The sequence below is a fragment of the Dromiciops gliroides genome, chromosome 5 (genome assembly GCF_019393635.1).
Source record: "Dromiciops gliroides isolate mDroGli1 chromosome 5, mDroGli1.pri, whole genome shotgun sequence".
Taxonomy (NCBI): domain Eukaryota; kingdom Metazoa; phylum Chordata; class Mammalia; order Microbiotheria; family Microbiotheriidae; genus Dromiciops; species Dromiciops gliroides.
Window position 1 is genome coordinate 48,780,935 of NC_057865.1, and position 18,906 is coordinate 48,799,840.

Sequence of the window (18,906 nt, forward strand, 5' to 3'; positions counted from 1 at the left end):
TATGACCCAAGGCTCAAAGGAAGCCAAGAATTTTAAGAGAAGCAGAGCACTCTGGCCATGGGGGGCAGCCAGTGCAAAGGCACATGGATAAGAGACAGAGGGTCACATATGAAGATGGCTGGATTGTAGAGTCCATGGAGGGCCATAAAGCATCAAAGGACTGGAAAGGTAGGATATTAATGATGATTTTCAAGGAAGCGCCATTAACTTTGAGTTGATATGGTTCAGACTTAGGGACACTTGAACCCTTGCATTCTTTTTCTTTTTTTTTTTTTTTTGGAAACTATAAACCAAAAAGCAGTTATTTATTCCACCTCTGGGATTTCACCTGTTACAGAACATGATGGGCAAATAAGGCAAATAAAGCAAACTATTCCCTTCATCTCAATTAACCATGTGCAAGTGTTTCAATTTTCAAGGAGTCCTGTAAACTCTTCCCTCAACCCAGGATAGTCTAGAGCTTAGCTGTGAGAGGTACCTTTTCTTTTCCATCACGACATTGTTTTGTTTTCTGCATTTTTAGTACCATCATAGCTAAATTGACAAGATTTATAGGAAACTAGAAGTTGCCTTAATTTGTGTGCTTAGTACCAAACTTTGGGAGCTCAAAATGGTTTCTTAGAAGCCTTCCAGTACTTCCTGTTTTGATTCCAGATGAATCCTTTTTAAAAGTGGACAGGTGTCTCTTAAAGGCAGATCCCTTTTTGGCCAGCTCCACACCTTTAACCATTATTTGATCTTTATCCCAACAAAATGGTTGCCGTTTAAATATTGGAGTCACTCCCAGAGCATCAGATGTGCTTCCAGGAGGAAATAACAAAAAACCCAACCGAAACCCAAACCTTAATTTAATATTTAGCAGCACGGATACAGCGTTCAGAACAGCCTAGCCATCCTGACTCCTGTATTTATAGGCCAACCATATTCTATGTACAGCAGACCAAGTTACATTCTGAGCATCTGGAGAAAGGTTCTCTTATTCCATGCTTGAAAAAAGGTCTAGACGACCCTTTTGTAAATAAGCTTGAATCCGCAGTCATCTTCAGAGACCACAGTCTTTGATGTCTTGATTTCTGTAGTTGAAAAGGTCATCCTGAAGGTTGCTGACAAGGTCATGAAGAACTTCCTGACTTTTCTTTGCTATGGCCCAGGAACTCCAGCTCTTCTATGGGAATCCCCTTCTCCTTTATTGTTTTCTGCACGCACTGCTGGTAGCTCTTGAAGAGGTCGGTGCAGGGGTCCCGGGAGTCGTCGACCTTGAGGAACTTCTCGGCGAAGCATTGGTCATCCTCCCGCTTCATGTTGGTGCAGGCCTCTTCCTCTCTGTTCATGGCGATCAGCCTCACAGTAGAAGGACTAACCCTTGCATTCTTGATTCTGAAAATGGATCTCTATTCACTGCAGTCCTCCATGAATGGAAGGCCACCATTAACTCTCTGGCAAATGGCTTTTACCAAAGTCATTACCGTTGTACAATACTTCAGTGGATAGATGTCAAAGACCAAGGATTTCAGCAATGTGGGGACGCCCTCATCTGATGCAGATCATATCTCCTCGGGCCTCCTTCATTTTCATGGGGGTTGCAGTGAAAATGATTCATCCTCCATGATCAGTCATCTTGAGGAGGGGCCTCTAAACTCACCTGAGCTGGGTCTTTGATGGTGGATGCACAGCTCACCACTGAGTCCCGTACTAGAAACTTTCCTAGGTTTTTAGGATGTGGCAGAGGGTACATTCTACTGACAAGATGTTGGAGAATCAAGTGCCAGTGTCGTGTCACAACAAAGCACAGGAGGATGGCTTTAGTGGAAGGGCAATGCTTATAATAATATAAAGAATAAGTTAGGGGGCAGTTAGGTGGCACAGTGGATAAAGAGCCAGTCCTGGATTTAGGAGGACCTGAGTTCAAATCTGGCCTCAGACACTTGATACTTACTAGCTGTGTGACCCTGGGCAAGTCACTTAACCCTCATTGCCCCACCCCCACCCCCCAACAAAGAATAAGTTAGCATTTATATGTCAATTTAAGGTTTGTAAAGAACTTTATGTGTTATATCATGTGATTCTTACAACAACCCTGGGAGGTAGAGGCTGTTATTATCCCCATTTTACAGATGAGGAAATAGATTCCATGAGGTTGTCAGTCAATCAATAAACATGTATTAATCATCTACTCTGTGACAGGTGACTTGTACAGGGTCACACAGCTAGGAAGTGATTGAGGCAGGATTCATAATCAGATCTTCTTGAGGGCTTCTTGAGGTCTTTATTCTCACTACCTAGCCACCATTTCTGAATTCCATCTTACTAAGGCAAGAGGGATATTTTATCACTTCATTCAGTGCTCCTGCTCATTTTCTATTAGATTCTGTGACCCTTTATTTCACACAAAGACCTACTCTGATTCCTTATTATATGAGAAGCTTAGCCTAGGTTCCTGGAGGCTATGAAAGGGAAACATATTAGGAAAACCTTTGTTGGAAAAATCTTTGAATAGAGTCCTGGCTTCCCAGTAATAAAAATATCCTAGTTAAGTATAGACTTATTACCAGTCAGCTGACCATTTGGACACGAATTCTTTGACTATGGCAAAGCATGACACAAAGAAAAAAGCAAAACAAGATGGCACTCAGACTCATGTACCTAACTTCTGCTTGGCACCCTTGATGCTCAAGTAGTGAGTGGTGGAAGGGGTGGGTAGGGTAGAGTCCAAGGGTGGATGGAGAGGCCTGGAGGGGTTGCAATCTATCATCTAAGAGGCCCCTTGAAAGTAGTGATTGTGTTTTTGTATTTCTTTGCATCCCTTATACTTAGCATAGTACCTGGCATATGGGAGGCACCTAATAAATGCTTTTTACCTGGCTTGATTACATTGTTGGAGAGAGTAAGTACATTGATGATGACACCATGGGTCCAGTGGAGTATCCACCTGAAATTAACTTTCACCCTTCATCAAATCCCATGTACTTCCCCTTCTTATAAAGCCCACCAACCAAAAAGAGATACACTGCAATAAAGGACATCCCCAAGGAATGCCCTGAATGAGACATGGCTGTGAACAGGTTGTGTAATTTTGGGTTGTACTAATGCTTTCCCACATTCTCTGTAGAATTCTCTGATGGATATGAGACACTGGGTGACATCCTGGAGATGTAGGTGGAGGCAGAAGAGGGGAGGGATCCATCCTTGTATTTTAGTTGTTTTATTTTAAGCTGTAAATGTTCAAACAAATAGGCCTACAATGACACCTTCCCACCCCATTATTATTTGCATTTTGTTCTCCATCCACGCATGGTGATGATACATGGAATATACCTTCCCTTTGACCCTTGTTGGGCCACTTCTCAGCTCCGCTAGCCCTAAACGCATCTAGGCATGTCCTATCCTAGGTATATCCTCAATAATTATGGGTGGTCTTGGAGATAAGGAGAAAAAAGACAACTCTATCAGAATCACACTCTCTCCTAACTCAGTAACCGCCATTGGCAGAGAATAGCTCAGGGGGCTACAAGCCTGCTCTCAGCTATTATTGTGCCTGGCTCTCTCTCAGCATGACTCACGGCAGACAATATATAACACCACAAGCAAGGAGGATGAACAGTAAATACTAGGCCCTGGATTTTTTTTTTAATCTTGTCAGTTTTCCCCTGATTTGTGTGCTTTATCCCAGCCCCCTCTGCTCTATAAGCTTCTCAAAGCTAATGCCCATAACACCACCACCCACTGGTAGCAGCAGGCAGCTGTGGCACGGTAGGGTTCTCATTGCAAAGACTGACAATGACGGCCATTATCTGGCAACTGTCTACGTTAACCTAGTGGCACAAGGTTGCGTGAACACCTTCCCCTCTGGTTTCTCTTTACTCTGGGGGGCAACAGTGACTACAGCGAGTGCCGCCCTCCTGACTCTTCACTGCCGAGCTCAGTGAGCACACATCAGCGCCACAGTCCTGCCAAAGCAGGAGAGCAAGCACTGAACAATTACTGAGCTGAATGGATGCTGGGATGCAGCCATGCAACTGGAGAACCATCTTTTTATACAACCAAGACAGGTTCTGAGCAAATATTCTGCTTGCCTTGGATATGAATCCTACAAGCTCTCTCCTCTACCTCCCCACTAACCTTGTCAATTACTTGTCCTGTGCCCTGTGAGATGGAGTCATTGCCTAGTCCACATTTCTAATCTGAAGTGATCCTAATAAGGAAACTCCTACTAACTGTTTTGTGGCTTATCTTGGAGTCACCCTGGGGGCACTCGAGGTGTTAAGTGGTTTACTCAGGTCACACAATGAGCAGGTATCAAAGTAGGACTTGAACCCAAGACTTTTTAACTCAGGCCAGATCATTCTTTACCCATGACACCATGCAGACATATGAAACAGCACTGACCTTGTTTGTATGGTGGCTGGGTTGACATCCATAATGAGCTCTAGACACGGTCACTCCTCTCACACTCACTTGAAAGTGGGATGTGCTCCTAGCTTGCTCCTTTCAATGGGTTCTGAGGAGTGGGCTAGTTTTTGTACACCTTTTCATTTGCCCATGTTTTTATTCACTAATTTATTCATTCATTCACACCTTTGTGATCTCAACCCATGCGAGGGCAGAATCTCATTTAAAAAAAAATGCATCATCATTTGGTTTCATCAAGGGTGATCATCTATTTTTTTTCCAGTCTCTGGGTCATAAGACCTTAGACCTTATGACCAAATATCTGAAGCCATTGGGCTGCACCACTTTGAGTTCTCAGAGGGCTAAAAGTTGTACTTTTTGTTGACCACTTTTTGGTGGAGTCAATTGGCCTGCACATTCCATGAATAAGATAAGCCAGGAACACAATGGTTAAGTTTTATGAGATAATAAGTATGGGACCTATGATTTCTTTAATATAGGCTACTCCAAGATGAAGATACTCCCTTTATCAATGTAGGTCAGCACTTTTTCTGTAACATGGTCTCAGAGTCGCCTAGAGCAATGAGAGACTAACTTACTTGTCCAGGGTTACACACCTAACACATGTCAGAGGTGGGACATATACTGAAATTTTATAAGAATTCATTAAAATTTTATTTTACAATCTGATCGGAAAGGTCAGAAGTTCTAGGCTAGGAATAAAACGCTAACTCTAGTTGGCTATGACTTCTAAATCATTTATATGTAGCGTAGGGACCCTAGGGAAGTGTGAAGCCCCTAGAAACTTCTGGATAAAATGTTAAATGACAGGATAGACCTCAAAGTTCATCTAGTCCAACTCCGCCCTTTGTTTTTGTTTGTTTGTTTTGTTTTGTTTTGTTTTTACAAATGAGAAAACCAAAGCTGAGAGAATTTAAGTGATTCACCCAAGGTTACATAAGTAGTAAGTAGCTGATCTGGGATCTGAACCCAGGATCCTCTGCATCCACATCCAATCCTCTGTCCATGGTGCCACACAGGGGCTGAGAGTCCAACCTCCAAGATGTTTTCCCTCTCAAGGAAAGAGGTTATTTCGTCACTTTGAAAAATGGGGAAAAAAAAAGAATGATCATGTCCACAATGGTAGCTGACAACCTACTTACTGTTAACTTTGTCAATTACAGGAATAACTCTTGTTAACTTGAAGCAGCTCACCAGAGGGATAAATACCAATGAATATTAACAGTGCTGATCCATCACCACTGAGGTCAACATTTGTTAATCTGGGATTTGACCCAAACTTGTTCTGTTTCAAGCCATTAACCCTTCTTAGCTAGTATTCTGGGCTGTCTGGGAAGCTCTGAGAAAAGAGGCCACACTAAGCTCCCCTCAGCTGCATGAGTCTGGGAAGGGAGATGGGGTGGAAAGATCAACTGGAAGAGGCTGTATAACATTAAGGAGGGGGAAAACCACTTGCACTTTGATATGTACTTGATGGAGGCTAACAGATGCATCCTACATCATAGGATAAGGTGCAAAAAACAAAGTGAAAGCCAGTAAAATGTAAAAGGAAGAGCCATTACACAAATCCAGATCAGATCACAGATGAGATTTGTGATGGGTGAAACATGTGGTAAACATCTGCATCATGCCTTGGGAATACTGAAGATCTTGCCATGGATGGGTTTGTTTTGCAATGTCTCTACTCATTTTTTTTTTGAAAAACTGGCACAGTAAATAAAATACAGTTTTAATGGAATCTTCTGTAATGTTCCATTTAATTTTTTTTTGTCTGGTCCAGTCCTGCAAAGTACCTTTTTTTGGGGGAGGGAGGGGGAGAGGGAGTATGTGGTTATCATTGCACTTTAAAAAACAAACAAAAAAACAAGTTGTATACTTATATCCTGTAAACTCCTTGAAAGCTGAGGCTATTTCCTATTTGTTTTTCTTTCTTTTGTTTTGGGGAGGGGGGGCAATGAGGGTTAAGTGACTTGCCTAAGGTCACAAAGCTAGTAAGTGTTAAGTGTCTGAGTCTGGATTTGAACTTAGGTCCTCTATTTTGTTTTGTTTTTATTCCCCAATAACTGACCCAGTGCCTGGCACACAGTAGGCATTTAATAAAAAGCTTGTAGGCTGTTTAATTTCCGTGTGTGTGTGTGTGTGTGTGTGTGTGTGTGTGTGTGTGTGTGTCTGTGTGTGTGTGTGACCTTATGATGCACCCATAGGAGAAGATAGGGAGATTCGGCTACACTTTATTCCATATCATGTTACAAGAAAACAACAGTTACAGCTGACAAACCATTACATCTCTCATAATACAGACAAAGTACAAGTTGTAACAAATAATGCAACATGTATTATACCATTCTGCTTACGAGGCTGTCATCGTGAAGAAATCGTACTTGATTTTTTTCTGAATGGCATGGCTGCCTTCATTCTGTACCCAGTTGCCCTTTTACAAAATACACAGTGTAGTGTATCATCCGAAAACTAAAAGTTAAAAACAAAAACAAAACCAACAGAAAACCAACAAAAAACACTTTCAGCTAGAGAACGAAGATCTTGTATGTGCCATTAAAATACACTTGGATGGGGAAGGTGGGGGGGGCATTGCTTATTTATTTTATTTTATTTTTTGGTGTGTGTGTGTGTGTGTGTGTGTGTGTGTGTGTGTGTGAGAGAGAGAGAGAGAGAGAGAGAGAGAGAGAGAGAGAGAGAGAGAGAGAGGGAATAGTGAAATGGTGACATACAAGATTACTGTCACCCACAAGCCAGGAAAGAGGTTGCTGCATAATGAAGCAGCGAATTTCTATTTCAAAGGGGAGTCAGCCTCCCCCCCCCCCAGTATGTACAACCTACACATCTTCTTAAGTAACAGAGATTACAAAATCAAGAATATTCACAATAAGTATTTAGTAAAGAAGCATAACATAGAATGTGGACTATACTTTCAGTCATGTGCGTCCAGAGAATGCCATGAGGCCCAAGTCCTCTATCAATGCCTGGGGGAAATGTCTCATACCCCCAACCTTCACTTATTACTCATGGGAGGTAGAAATATCTCTCACTCCTCCTATCAGTGGATTGACAGCCATCTCTCCCCTCCCCACCCCCTCCTCCTCTGGTAAGTTTTATAGAAACTTTCCTTTGAAGAGGAAAGTTTCCCTGTTATGTGTGCAGAAGTATTGCTAACCAGAAGGCTTCTTTTAAAAAGAAGAACAAATGGAAATCAAATCCCAAGACCCAATTCAGAACTCTCCGCAGTGAAGTAATGTTGATACAATCACAGTGCTTAGGTGTTCTAACTACCCCAGCTCTTTGATTTCAAGTTATTCTTTTATAGGAAAATAAACTTGCCCAACTTTCTAGTGCTTCCTCAACTAAAAAAGAAATGGAACACTATTTCTGGGGCTAATTTAAACAAGAAGGGGAGAAAAGGGGAAGGGAATATGAATGAGAATGGAAGAGAGAGCCAGCCAAATCTTTGGCTTTAGACCATGGATAACAAAATGGAAGGCCTCTAAACCTTCCTGAAAGGCAACTAACTTCCTAGACAGTCAGTTTATAAATCAGACCAGCAGATTTCTTCACCGAGTAGTTCAAATATGCTTTCTGGCTTTCCTAGAGCACCTACTATTGAACAAATGGTACCTACCTATGGAATAGCCTCCTTGTTCCTAATTTGAACCTTTGTTATAGTAAAATGTTTTCAGGGTTTCCTTTTCCCTCCTGTCAACAACTGTAAGACTTTTGACAGAGAAAAGTGTCATCATGCATTCTAATCACAGGATGAAGATCTGCCTCTTTCAGCTTTAGTACAAACCCATGAAAAGTTTATTTGAGACTGAGAGTGTACTTTCCTTTAAATAATTTTCTAATATCAGTTAGTTTTAAAACAAAACACTTCAAAGGCTCAAAATGCCTCAAAATACCTCGAATTGGGTAGGAATGGATAGTAAAAGAATCAGACAGCTTTTCTGGAAGCAAATGGTCAACATTTCCTCAGTGGGTGAATGTTTTGCTTCCTTTAAATGTCAAACAGCAAAGACTCCCTGGTTTAGCAGGTCCTACACAATAAAAAATAAATGTTGAATCTTGAGCACCCATCCTGTTAATATATTTAAGCAGTCACATCACATTCTACAATGCATTAAGTTGTGGGGCCTGTGAAGCCCAGGCATTCAGCTTCCTTGCTCTGCTGTGTTCTGAATGTAGTGGGGGAAAAGCTCTCTAAGATCGAGTATTGGTCAACTCGGCTAGACTTCCCTCGTCCTAGCCCTTCCTAGCCATAATAAATGGAAAACCAAGAGGGAAATGGTCAGACTGAGCTAATGTATAATGTGAAGTTTCCATGGGAAGTTGTGTCCTGGGGATGTGAATGAAGTATTCCTTGGTCTCTGTGTTATTTATGATGCAACAGTGAGGCTCACAGCACACCATGTTTCCTTGAATTCAGGCACCATTCATTCTAGATCCAAGAAAATCAGATGCTTCCAGCTTCCTCCTGCTTCCAATTTTCCATCTCCTCCTCCTTCCCCAAGTTTCCCTCATGTCCTCAAACAAGGGGAGCTGGGTCCCTCTTTCTAAATGATCCTAAAATGTGTTTCGGCAGCCAGTCTGATGAGTATTCAGTGGCTCTTCCAATCATGTTGAAATGTAGATGGAATGGAACTGGAAGATCTTTGAATGTGAGAGAGCAAACTTACCTGTGGACAGCTTTACATTTTGTTTCTTCTAAAGCTAACAAGCAAAGATTGCTTTCATGGCTCATTCAGCAAATACAGTTTTTCTATACCCTAGTGCTACAAACTCTTTTTTTTTCCCTTTAGGAAATACCCCAAAGATGAGACAGTATGGGAAAAACCAAGTGTAGACAATACCCATGAAACCCAAAAGTTACTTTGATCTCCAAGGGCCAAATAGTGATTAACTAATTAATCAATCAATTACCGTCTTTGTTCATATATCTTATTTCCCTGTTCTTTCCCCCCACCCAACCCCCAGCCCTGGTCTCATTTTCAACCTATTCTGATGACTGGCATGCTATGTAACTTAAGAACAGTAACCAAATTCTGATGTGCTAAATAAATGTGCAATTATTTCCATGGATTAAAAAAAAATTAAACCTATATGCAGAGATTCTCAAGAAGTAAATAAAACACTGGTGGCATCGTGGTCAGGGACTGTCCTTGTCAGTCAGACAGAGAATATGGGTTCAAGCTGGCTAAAAATGGCCTTCCTACTGGATGAACTATTCTCAAAGAAAACACACATTCTTTTCTGCCACTCTGTGGCTTTTATGTACAGACATTACTGGAGAAGTGTGAACACAAAATGTGTTGTCTTAATGTATTTAAGACCTTGCTGGTGAAAGCATAAAAACCTTTACAACGATGCCGCGCCACAGTGGAAAATCAAACAAAATCCAACACAAAAGACTGGAAAGAATACATGCCATGTATCAGTAAGCAAAGCTTAATCTTCACATAGTTCTCTGAAATCACAAGGTATCCGAATGCGTGCAAGGTTTGAAATAAATTGCAGGGAAAATAGGGTCTTGCCAGCTTCAATTTTCTTCTGAACAAAATCCACCATAGGGAGAGAGAAAGGAAACTGAACCACGATTCACTTCATATTATTGGCCTCCTCATTAGGTTTTCTTCTCCCCAGAATGATGACAACTTAATCCTGGAAGAGAAAAAAAAGACATGCAAATTGTGAAAAACAAAACAAAAATAAAACTCCCTAGCCTTGCACTCTTTCATGCCCCCCAAAATTATATGACAAGTTAAAAAAAAAGTCATTCTAAAGTAGAGCCACCTATTTCCATTACAACTCAGCACAAAGTTGAGGCAATAGATCCAGTCTGAACCCATCTATCAGTATAATATGATAGACAGATATTCTTATTTTAGTTTCCTCTCTTAATTTAATTCCACGTACCCTTGGATCACTCAGAGAGAAAGAAATCCAGTAACTTCCCTCTTCCAAATCAATATAGGTAGTATGTGCTCACTGGTTAGAAGCATTTAATATTTTGGAATCATACAAAAGATGCTCCCCAAACCTGCCAATATGGTTTGAATTGAAAAACCAAAACCAAAACCAAAGCAATTAACAAATACAACCCCCAACTAAAGAAAAAAAAGTCACACTCCATTTGGAGTAAATAGCTAGTGGGTACTTCCAATGATTAACATGGTAAATACTTTCAGCCAGGAACAGATCAAGACAGATCATTCCCACCCCAATCCTCCAGTTAATTATCTTTAATCCTTGAATGCTTCCAAAGGATCAATAAGAATTTAAATGCCTACTATGTGCCACACACTGTGCTAAGTGCTGGGGATACAAAGAAGGGCTAAAGACAGTGTCTGCCCTCAGTAGCTCAAAGTCTAATTGGGGAGACAACAGGCAAACAGATACATACAACTATATAGGGTAAACCCTAAGAAATTTCAGAGGGAAGAAAACATTAAAGGGGATAAAGAAAGGACTCCTGCAGGAGGTTTGATATCAGCTGAGACTTATAGGGAGCTGGGGAAGCTATGAAATAGAGGTGAGGAGGGAGAGTATTCCTGAAATGGGGGACGGCCAGTGAAAGGTGGGAAGATGTCGTGTTGTGTATTAGGAACAGCAAGAAGGCCAGTGTTATTGGATCACAGAGGATGTGGAGGGGAATCAAGCATAAGGAGACTGCAAAGGTAGGAAGAACCTAGGTTGTGAATGGTTTTAAAAGCCAAATGGAGGATTTGTTATTTGATCCTGTAAGTAACAGGGAGATACTGGAGTTTCCTGAGTATTGAGGGGGTGGTGGGGAAGGTTACCTAGTTCTATGCTTTAGCTAAGTATGAGATAGACTAGAGAGAGGTGAAAGTGAAGGTAGGGAGATGAACTGGAAGGTTGCTTGCTGCAAGGTTTGCACTAGAGTAGCAGCTATGTCAAAGAGGAGATCGGGGTAAGGCATATATATGAGAGAGATTGCAAAAGTCGAGATGACAGGATCTGCAACAGATTGGATATGTAGAGGACATAGGGAATGAGGAGCTGGGTATGACTTCTGACTTGTGAGCCTCTGTGATTGGAAAGATGACAGGGCCTTGACAGTAATAGGAATGTTTAGAAGAGGGGAGGGGAAGAGGTGAAGGTCTGGAGGGAATAACTAGTTTTGCACATATTGAGATTAAGACATCTACTAGAACATCTAGCTTGAGGATTACTATAGTCAACTGGAAATGCAAGACGAGGTCAGGAGAGAGGTGAGAGCTAGATTAAAGAGATCTGAGAATCACTTGAATGGAAATTTTAATTGAATCCACTGGAAGGGAGAAGAAGGAAGTGAGCATGTCGTAAGTGTCTCCAATGTGCTGGTATTGTGCTAAGCGCTTTACAAATAATATCTCATTAGATTCTCACAACCCTGTCAAATAGGTGCTGTTATTCCCATTTTATAGGTAAGGAAACGGAGGCAGACAGAGGTTAGGTGATTTGCCCAGGGAAACACCATGATTATGTGTCTGAGGCTGTCCAGGATGGGACATGACTCCCACCCTTCACTTAGCAGCCTAGCTGATGGGATCATCAAGTGAGACAGAATAGAGAGAATAGAGAAGAAAGGCCAGGCCAGAGCCTTGGGGGGAGACTCAAAGTTAGCAGGCATGACATGGATGGGGAAGTGAAGCATTTTATTGATAAGGCGAATAAGAAGAACACAAGTAAGGGATTTCTAATGCTCCAAATCACAGCTCTTGAACCTACCTCATCATTTAGGTTCAGAACAAGGAGTCATTCCAACCTGGTTAGGACTCTATCTTCTTTCAAAGGGATGGAACTCAATAAAGCCCTGAGGCTGCATCTTCTTTCTAGGCATATACTTATTATAATTCCCGGCCCCCAAGTTTCCAGTGTCTCCCATATTACTGGCCTCTCTCAAACACAGGCAGGCACCACGGAGTCTACTGTCGTAGCTATCACATTCCCAGAGACAGTGAACATGGAAACAACTTCTTGACAAGTAGGTGTTGAGCAAAGTGCTAGATTTCGCAGTTTTACAGCTGGGAGATCAGGAAACTGGAATATTCCCCAGTTAGTCATTCATTTCCCACGTTTTCTATTACTATCATCTTTGTGTCTCTCTGCACACACATCTCCGATTCCTCACCCACTTACCCCCTTTTCCTAGTGCTTTCCTCTCAGGTCCTGAGTCAGATTACAGAGAAGATAGTCTCCAAAGAGTCAAGGATGTTTGGGGGAGCAAGCTCTAACTTGGTCATCTTTTCAGTTTTGGTGCTCTGAGGGTCATGACTGATAATGTGCTTAAAACTATTTCATCGTAAAAGGGGAAAGTCAGGGCATCTAGGTGGTGCAGTAGATAGAGTACCTGCCGTGGAGTTAGGAAGACCTGAGTTCAGTTCTGTCCTCTGACTCTTAATAGCTATGTGACCCTGGGCAAATAACTTAACTCTGCCTCAATTTCCTCATCTGTAAAATGAGCTGAAGAAGGAAATGGCAAACCACTCTAGTGTCTTTGCAACCCCCCAAAAAAAACCCAAATTGGGTCACAAAGAGTAGAACATGACCTGAAAAAAGAATAAATAACAACAGATGCTGTGAGTCACTTAGTAGCACTAACTACAGCCGGCTTACTTCCCAATAAAGAAAACTGTTACTTGTAAAAAAAAAAAAGCCCCCAATATTTTCATGCTCAAAGTGCTGCTTCCTTCTAGGTTGCCTCAATCCCCCTCTTCCTCCAAGAAGATATGATGACTTTACCTGGGCCCAGCACTGGAAATGGAACAGGAGGGGTAAAAGGCCTGTTGTTTACAGAAGGCCTTGGGCACATCTGCTTAAAAGGATCTTCTAATCACTTATTCCTATCTTCAAATCCATCCCAAGCTGGAGCAGATAACTATAGGGATGCCCCTCCCTACTGCCCCTACCATTCTCCAAGACTGCCATCTGCTACTATGTAGAAAGCTCCCAGCATCCACTTTCTTCACAAAAGCCATCTCAGAAGGTGAAGACAAGACTCAATAGTTTGTCCTGAAATGATACAAGGAAGTGTGGTAGACTAGCAAGAGCCCTGGATTTGTGAGTCAGACAAGTCGCCATTTCTTATCCATGGGGCATAAGCCAGATCCCACTTTCTCCTCTATCACCCTCAATCAGCTCATCTCTAAAATGAGACTTAGGTGACCTTGAAGGTTCCTCACAGCTCTAAATCTATTCTGGTCTAGACATGGTAGACATGATGCTTTCAATTCACTTCAAGAAATGCTTTTTTAAAAAGCATTTACTCTAGAGGCAGCTAGGGGGCGCAGTGGATAAAGCACCATCCCTGGATTCAGAAAGACCTGAGTTCAAATCAGACCTCAGACACTTGACACTTACCAGCTGTGTGACCCTGGGCAAGTCGCTTAACCCTCATTGCCCCACAAAAGAAAAAAGAAAAAGCATTTACTCTAAGCAAGACTTTGTGGCAGGAATACAAAGATCAAACATGAAACGGGTGCCTGTCCTCACAGAGCTTACTTTCTAACATGTATGTTCTGCTCACCCTCCTCCCCTAAAGTTCATCTGCCTCTTGGTAAATAAGGGAACTGCTCTGTAACATCCGTGTCACACACAGTGACTTTCTCTGTACCCGTAGGCAGGCACAGCTAGCTGGTGGCACAGAGATAGAGCTCTGGGCTTGGAATCAAAAACACCTGACTCCGTATCCAGCCTCAGACACTTACTCGTTGTGTAACAGATCCCTTAACATCTGTCTGCCTCAGTTTCCTTGGCTGTAAAATGAGCACAATAATCGCACCTACCTCCTAGGATTATTTTGAGGATGAGATAACTTTTGTAAAAAAGGGCTTAGCACTATGAGCCTGGCACATATCTGAATGCTTATATGGATATAAGCTATATGAATGCCCGAATTCCTTTCCCTTCCCTCTCTCCGCTCCCAAATCAGGCAATTGCTTACTTAGATTGTAAGTACTGGTGGTCTGAAGGTTTGATTTGCTCTTTAGAACATACAAAGTAATGTGATACTGAATTTTGCTATCTGAGGAGGCAGTGGTAGTTTCCTGTTGTTTATCTGAGGTTATTTAATGTTAGTGCTCTACTCTCTTTGCACAGATGAGGATTCATTCATTCATTCACTTGGCATTTATTGAGTTCTTCTGATGCCCATGTGCCAAGCCCTGTGTTAGGTATTAAGGATACAGAGACAAAAATGAAACAATGCCCGACCTCAAGGAGCTTATTTACAGTCTGAGGAGAAATCAAGTGAACACAGAGAAGTAAATAAAATAAATGTTATACACCTAGACAGAGTGAATGCCAAGCTTATTAAGTGATTTCTAGGGGAATAGAACTGGAAACTCTGGGCTTAAGTAGAGGCTGGCTTTGGAGCTGAATCTAAGGATTCCATGAAGCAGATATGGAGAAGGAATGCATTCTAAGGATGGAGATAGCCTGTGCAAAGACCTGAAGGCAAGAGATGGACTGCAATGGATGGGGAATAGTGAGAAAGCTGGCTTGGCTGGCCAGAGAGTAAAGAGAGGAAGGCAATGTATAATGCACCTAAAAAGTAGGTTGGAGTCTGACTGTGAAGAGCCTTTGAAGTACCAAAAAGAAGTGGTTATGGTCTAGAGACCCACTGGAGCTCGTGGAGAAGGGCAGTGGTACAGCCAAACCTATGCATTATAACTGGTTGCTGTAGGGAAGACAGGTTCCAGGGAGATCAATTAGGAGATTATTATCATAGCACAGGCAAGAGGTGTTAAAGGTCTAAATGAGGATAGTAGCTGTGTGAGTAGAGCGAAGGGAATGTATGTGAGAGGTGGAGGTGAAATCGACCAGACTTGGCAATGATTGGCTAACAGGGGTGGGAAGGTGGGGGCTGGGGTGATGAAAGGGAAGAGTCAAAGATGATTCTGAAGTGGTGACATTGAGAGATGGTGGTGCACTCAAGAGAAAAGGACAGGTTAGCAGGAGAAGAGAAAGGTCATGAGCTGCCTTTGGGACCTAGGGTTTAAGATGTCTGCTGGACACCAGCTGGAAATGTTCAATGGGCAGTTAGGGATACAGAGCTGACATTTAAAAGAGAGACCAGAGTTGGACAGATAGATCTGGGAGTAATTTTTTAAAGATGAGATCTGAACCTATGGGAGCAGATGAAAATGCCAACAGAGAATAGAGAGAATGAGGAGGAGGGCACAGGACCCATATCCACATATGGGGGTCAAGACAGTAAGTCATCTGGCAAAGGAGATGAAGATGGAGCCACTGGACAGGTTAAGAGGATAGAGGTGTCATGAAAATCCAGGTAAGGAAGAAAATCCACAAGGAGGGGGAGCCACCAGTGTCAAATGCCACATATAGATCAATAAGGATGAGGACTACAAAGATGCCATTGGATTCGCCAATTAAGATGGCAGTTATCACTTTAGAGGGAGGGACTCTCAGTTGAATGATGAAGGCAGAAAAGTTAGTGAGAGGAGAGGAAGGGGAGATACTAAATGTAGACGGCTCTCTTTGAACCTCTGCTCTAGGCTGGAGGGACTATGAATCCAAGGCAGCTAGGTAGTTCAGTAGACACAGTACTGGCCCTGAAGTTGGCCAGACCTGAGTTCAAATATGACTCCAGACACTTACTAGCTGTGTGATCCTGGGCAAGTCACTTAACCCCAATTGCCTTAATCATCCAGGTCCATCTCCAGTCATCTTGCCACTAGACCCAGATGATTCTGGAGGAGAGAGTGAGGCTGGTGACCTTGCACAGCCCTCACTCACTTGAATCCCATTCAGTGCAACTCATGACATCACCCTGATGTCATGGTTCTCTTTGAGAGCGAAGGACAAACAAAAACAACAACTGTCTCTCCATAATTCTTTGTGGGCTTAACTTAGTAACACATTAAGGCTTAGAGAATTAGGTGCTTACTCAATGGTTTGTTGTTGTTGATCATAGTTACCAGCTCACTTGAAAGCACTGTGCTTTACATATTACTGGAGTTCGGGGGTGGCTAGGTGGCACAGTGGATAAAGCACCGGCCCTGGATTCAGGAGGACCTGAGTTCAAATCTGGTTTCAGACACTTGACACTTACTAACTGTGTGACCCTGGGCAAGTCACTTAACCCTCATTGCCCCACCAAAAAACAACAACAACAACAACAAAAACAAAAAACATATTACTGGAGTTTGGGTTCCGAAAGCTATTGGAAGACTTGAGATATGTTGAAAAGGAGAGATGTTCTCCACAAGTTGGTCTTTGCTACATACATAGTTTATTGCTAATAAACTTTTAGCCTTTTAAATTTCTTTTAGTTTGTTCCTATCAATACTGTGAGCTCTAGTGACTTCTAGGATGAGGTTTTGTCGAGTGTAATTTTGTAGCAATCAAGTGAAAGATTGAAAGTGAAAGATGATTTTGCTTGCCTCTCCTCCCTTTTATTGATACCCAAAATAGCACCTTGAAGAGACCTAACAATGGTGCCCATGTTGCCCTGGTGAATGCTTAACTGGAAGCTACCCATAGTCCATGCTGCATTATGGAACATCATTTCAGTCATGACATTAACTGCCCCCAATTCAAGGTTGAGGAAGCTGTCGAAATACTTGGTTTGCTCACAATATAGTGCTGTTTATGCTGCTGACAATTTGGTGCTGGGGCAAACGACTCATGTGTATGAAATATTCTTTGAAGTCTAAGTGTGACCAGATGTTTGGTGAGTAGGATTTTGGGTGGGGGTGAGAGAGGGATGCTGCTGCCTCTTCTGGGAAGTAAAATATCATATTGATTTAAATCATCCCCTTGGACATTCTCAACCATTGAGATATACTGCACACCCAGAGACATGAATCTTATACATGAATCATCCCCTCAGATACACACAGACACACAGACACAGACACAGACACACACACACACACACACACACACACGTCAATCAGATTAACAGACACCATGGTTTGTTATTTGTCATTTCCCCCATCTCTATAAAAGGAATCCATTTTATATGAGATGGATTACTATTGATAATAGTTTTATTCAGAAAATATCTACATGGTGCTCCTTGGCTATAAATATTAATTAATTGGATCCCTGATACCCATAATGCAACTTTGTTCTGACCTGGGTGCCCTATGAACTAGATATTTTTTGGATTCAATTTTCTTAAAACCAACTGTCAGCATCATGTGACAGTAGAGATGAAAAATGAAAGTGAGCCTTCCCGCTGTGCAGGTGAGTGACCTGTGGGAGAGAGCTCTGCCGGGTAGGATTTTTACACGTACCATCAGACACAGACCAATTGATTAGATCATCTCATACCCGCCACCAACTAGGCTCAAGAGACTAATTAGAGAGAGTACTGCCTGAGCGGGCACCCCATTGACACCTAATTTGCTCAGCCAAAGCCTTTGGGGAAAATGTATTATCTCTGCAGCTGCCCTTCATGCATTTCTGATTGGAGGCATGGGTAAGGAAAACTTGATCACTCTTTTGAGCAAACTGAATGCAGGAGCCCTTAAGTGTGAAATGCAAGCAAACAGACCCAAATTAAAAACAGGCCAGGCTCCTCCACTTTCCCCTTTGTGCCCCCCATTAAATCTCTGTGTGTATGTCTGATAGCACATATGTGCAGTTTGCATGCCCCTGGAAAATACACACACACACACAAATACACACACACCCCACTTGCTTCATGTTCTCAAGTGTGATCAGGTAGTCAAGCCTTGGCTGGTCTATTTTCCTCACTGCTAGCTACCCCCACCCCCACCCCTTTATCCCTCCCTCTCTCTCTCTCTCTCTCTCTCTCTCTCTCTCTCTCTCTCTCTCTCTCTCTTCCTTTTTAAAATTTTAAAACAGAATAAAAAATAAACCCACGAACTCTTCTTTTAAAGGAACCAAGAAAATTCCACAGCCAATTTTTCTCTCCCTCCCTCCCCCTCCCCCTCTCCTACACTCCCCGATCCCCATTCTTCATTGGTGTCAATGCTCAGCTATAGACAGTGATTATTTCAGTTCTAACTTGAATCTGCTGTCTGCCTTCCTTCCATCGGCTAAAATGTGCATATGGTTTGATGAGAACTGCTATTCGCTGGGGTATATATGGGGCTAATGGGCGACTTAGCTCATTTCTATTTCAGGCTCTGTTTTGTACAGTTGCCTAGTGAAGGTAGAAGAAATATTCAGGCTGGCTGGATAGAATGCAACTACACTTTAGAAATTAGAGCATTAACAAATGATTCTGATCTTTTTGAAGAAACCAAACACATCCCTTCTACGCTTAGGGGTTTTCCTGCTCAGAATATAGCAATAACCAAATACTTGATTTACTACAAATGCAGACTCTGGAATGCAATGAGACACATAAAATGACGACGAATTATCGGGTCAGTAGGGATGGAAATAGGAGGGAAATGAAATGGAAAGAAAAGAAAAAAACCAATCCATATAATATGAAGGTAGGTAGGATGGCTAGGTCAAATCCCATAGTCCCTGAGCAAAAATTTCCAT

The 18,906-nt window shown here is 42.2% G+C and overlaps 2 protein-coding genes across 5 annotated transcripts in view; both read right to left on the minus strand.

Annotated features, from left to right (window-relative positions):
* Positions 1-1,112: 1,112 nt before the first annotated feature.
* LOC122727600 (TP53-regulated inhibitor of apoptosis 1-like) lies at positions 1,113-1,331 on the minus strand. The gene has a single exon (XM_043965218.1). It carries the CDS (start codon positions 1,329-1,331, stop codon positions 1,113-1,115), a length of 219 nt encoding a protein of 72 aa, XP_043821153.1.
* A 5,290-nt stretch (positions 1,332-6,621) lies between these two features.
* Positions 6,622-18,906, minus strand: part of CDK14 (cyclin dependent kinase 14) — a 673,880-nt gene continuing 661,595 nt past the window's right edge. For all 4 annotated transcript variants that reach the window (XM_043967180.1, XM_043967183.1, XM_043967181.1 and 1 more), the window contains one exon: positions 6,622-10,077. The gene's annotated coding sequence lies outside the window, so the exon portion shown is untranslated. The remainder of the gene's footprint in view (positions 10,078-18,906) is intronic.

Bases quoted from the DNA above. Each gene is read 5' to 3' on its own strand.
- LOC122727600 (XM_043965218.1), bottom strand. From the start codon at position 1,331: ATGAACAGAGAGGAAGAGGCCTGCACCAACATGAAGCGGGAGGATGAC.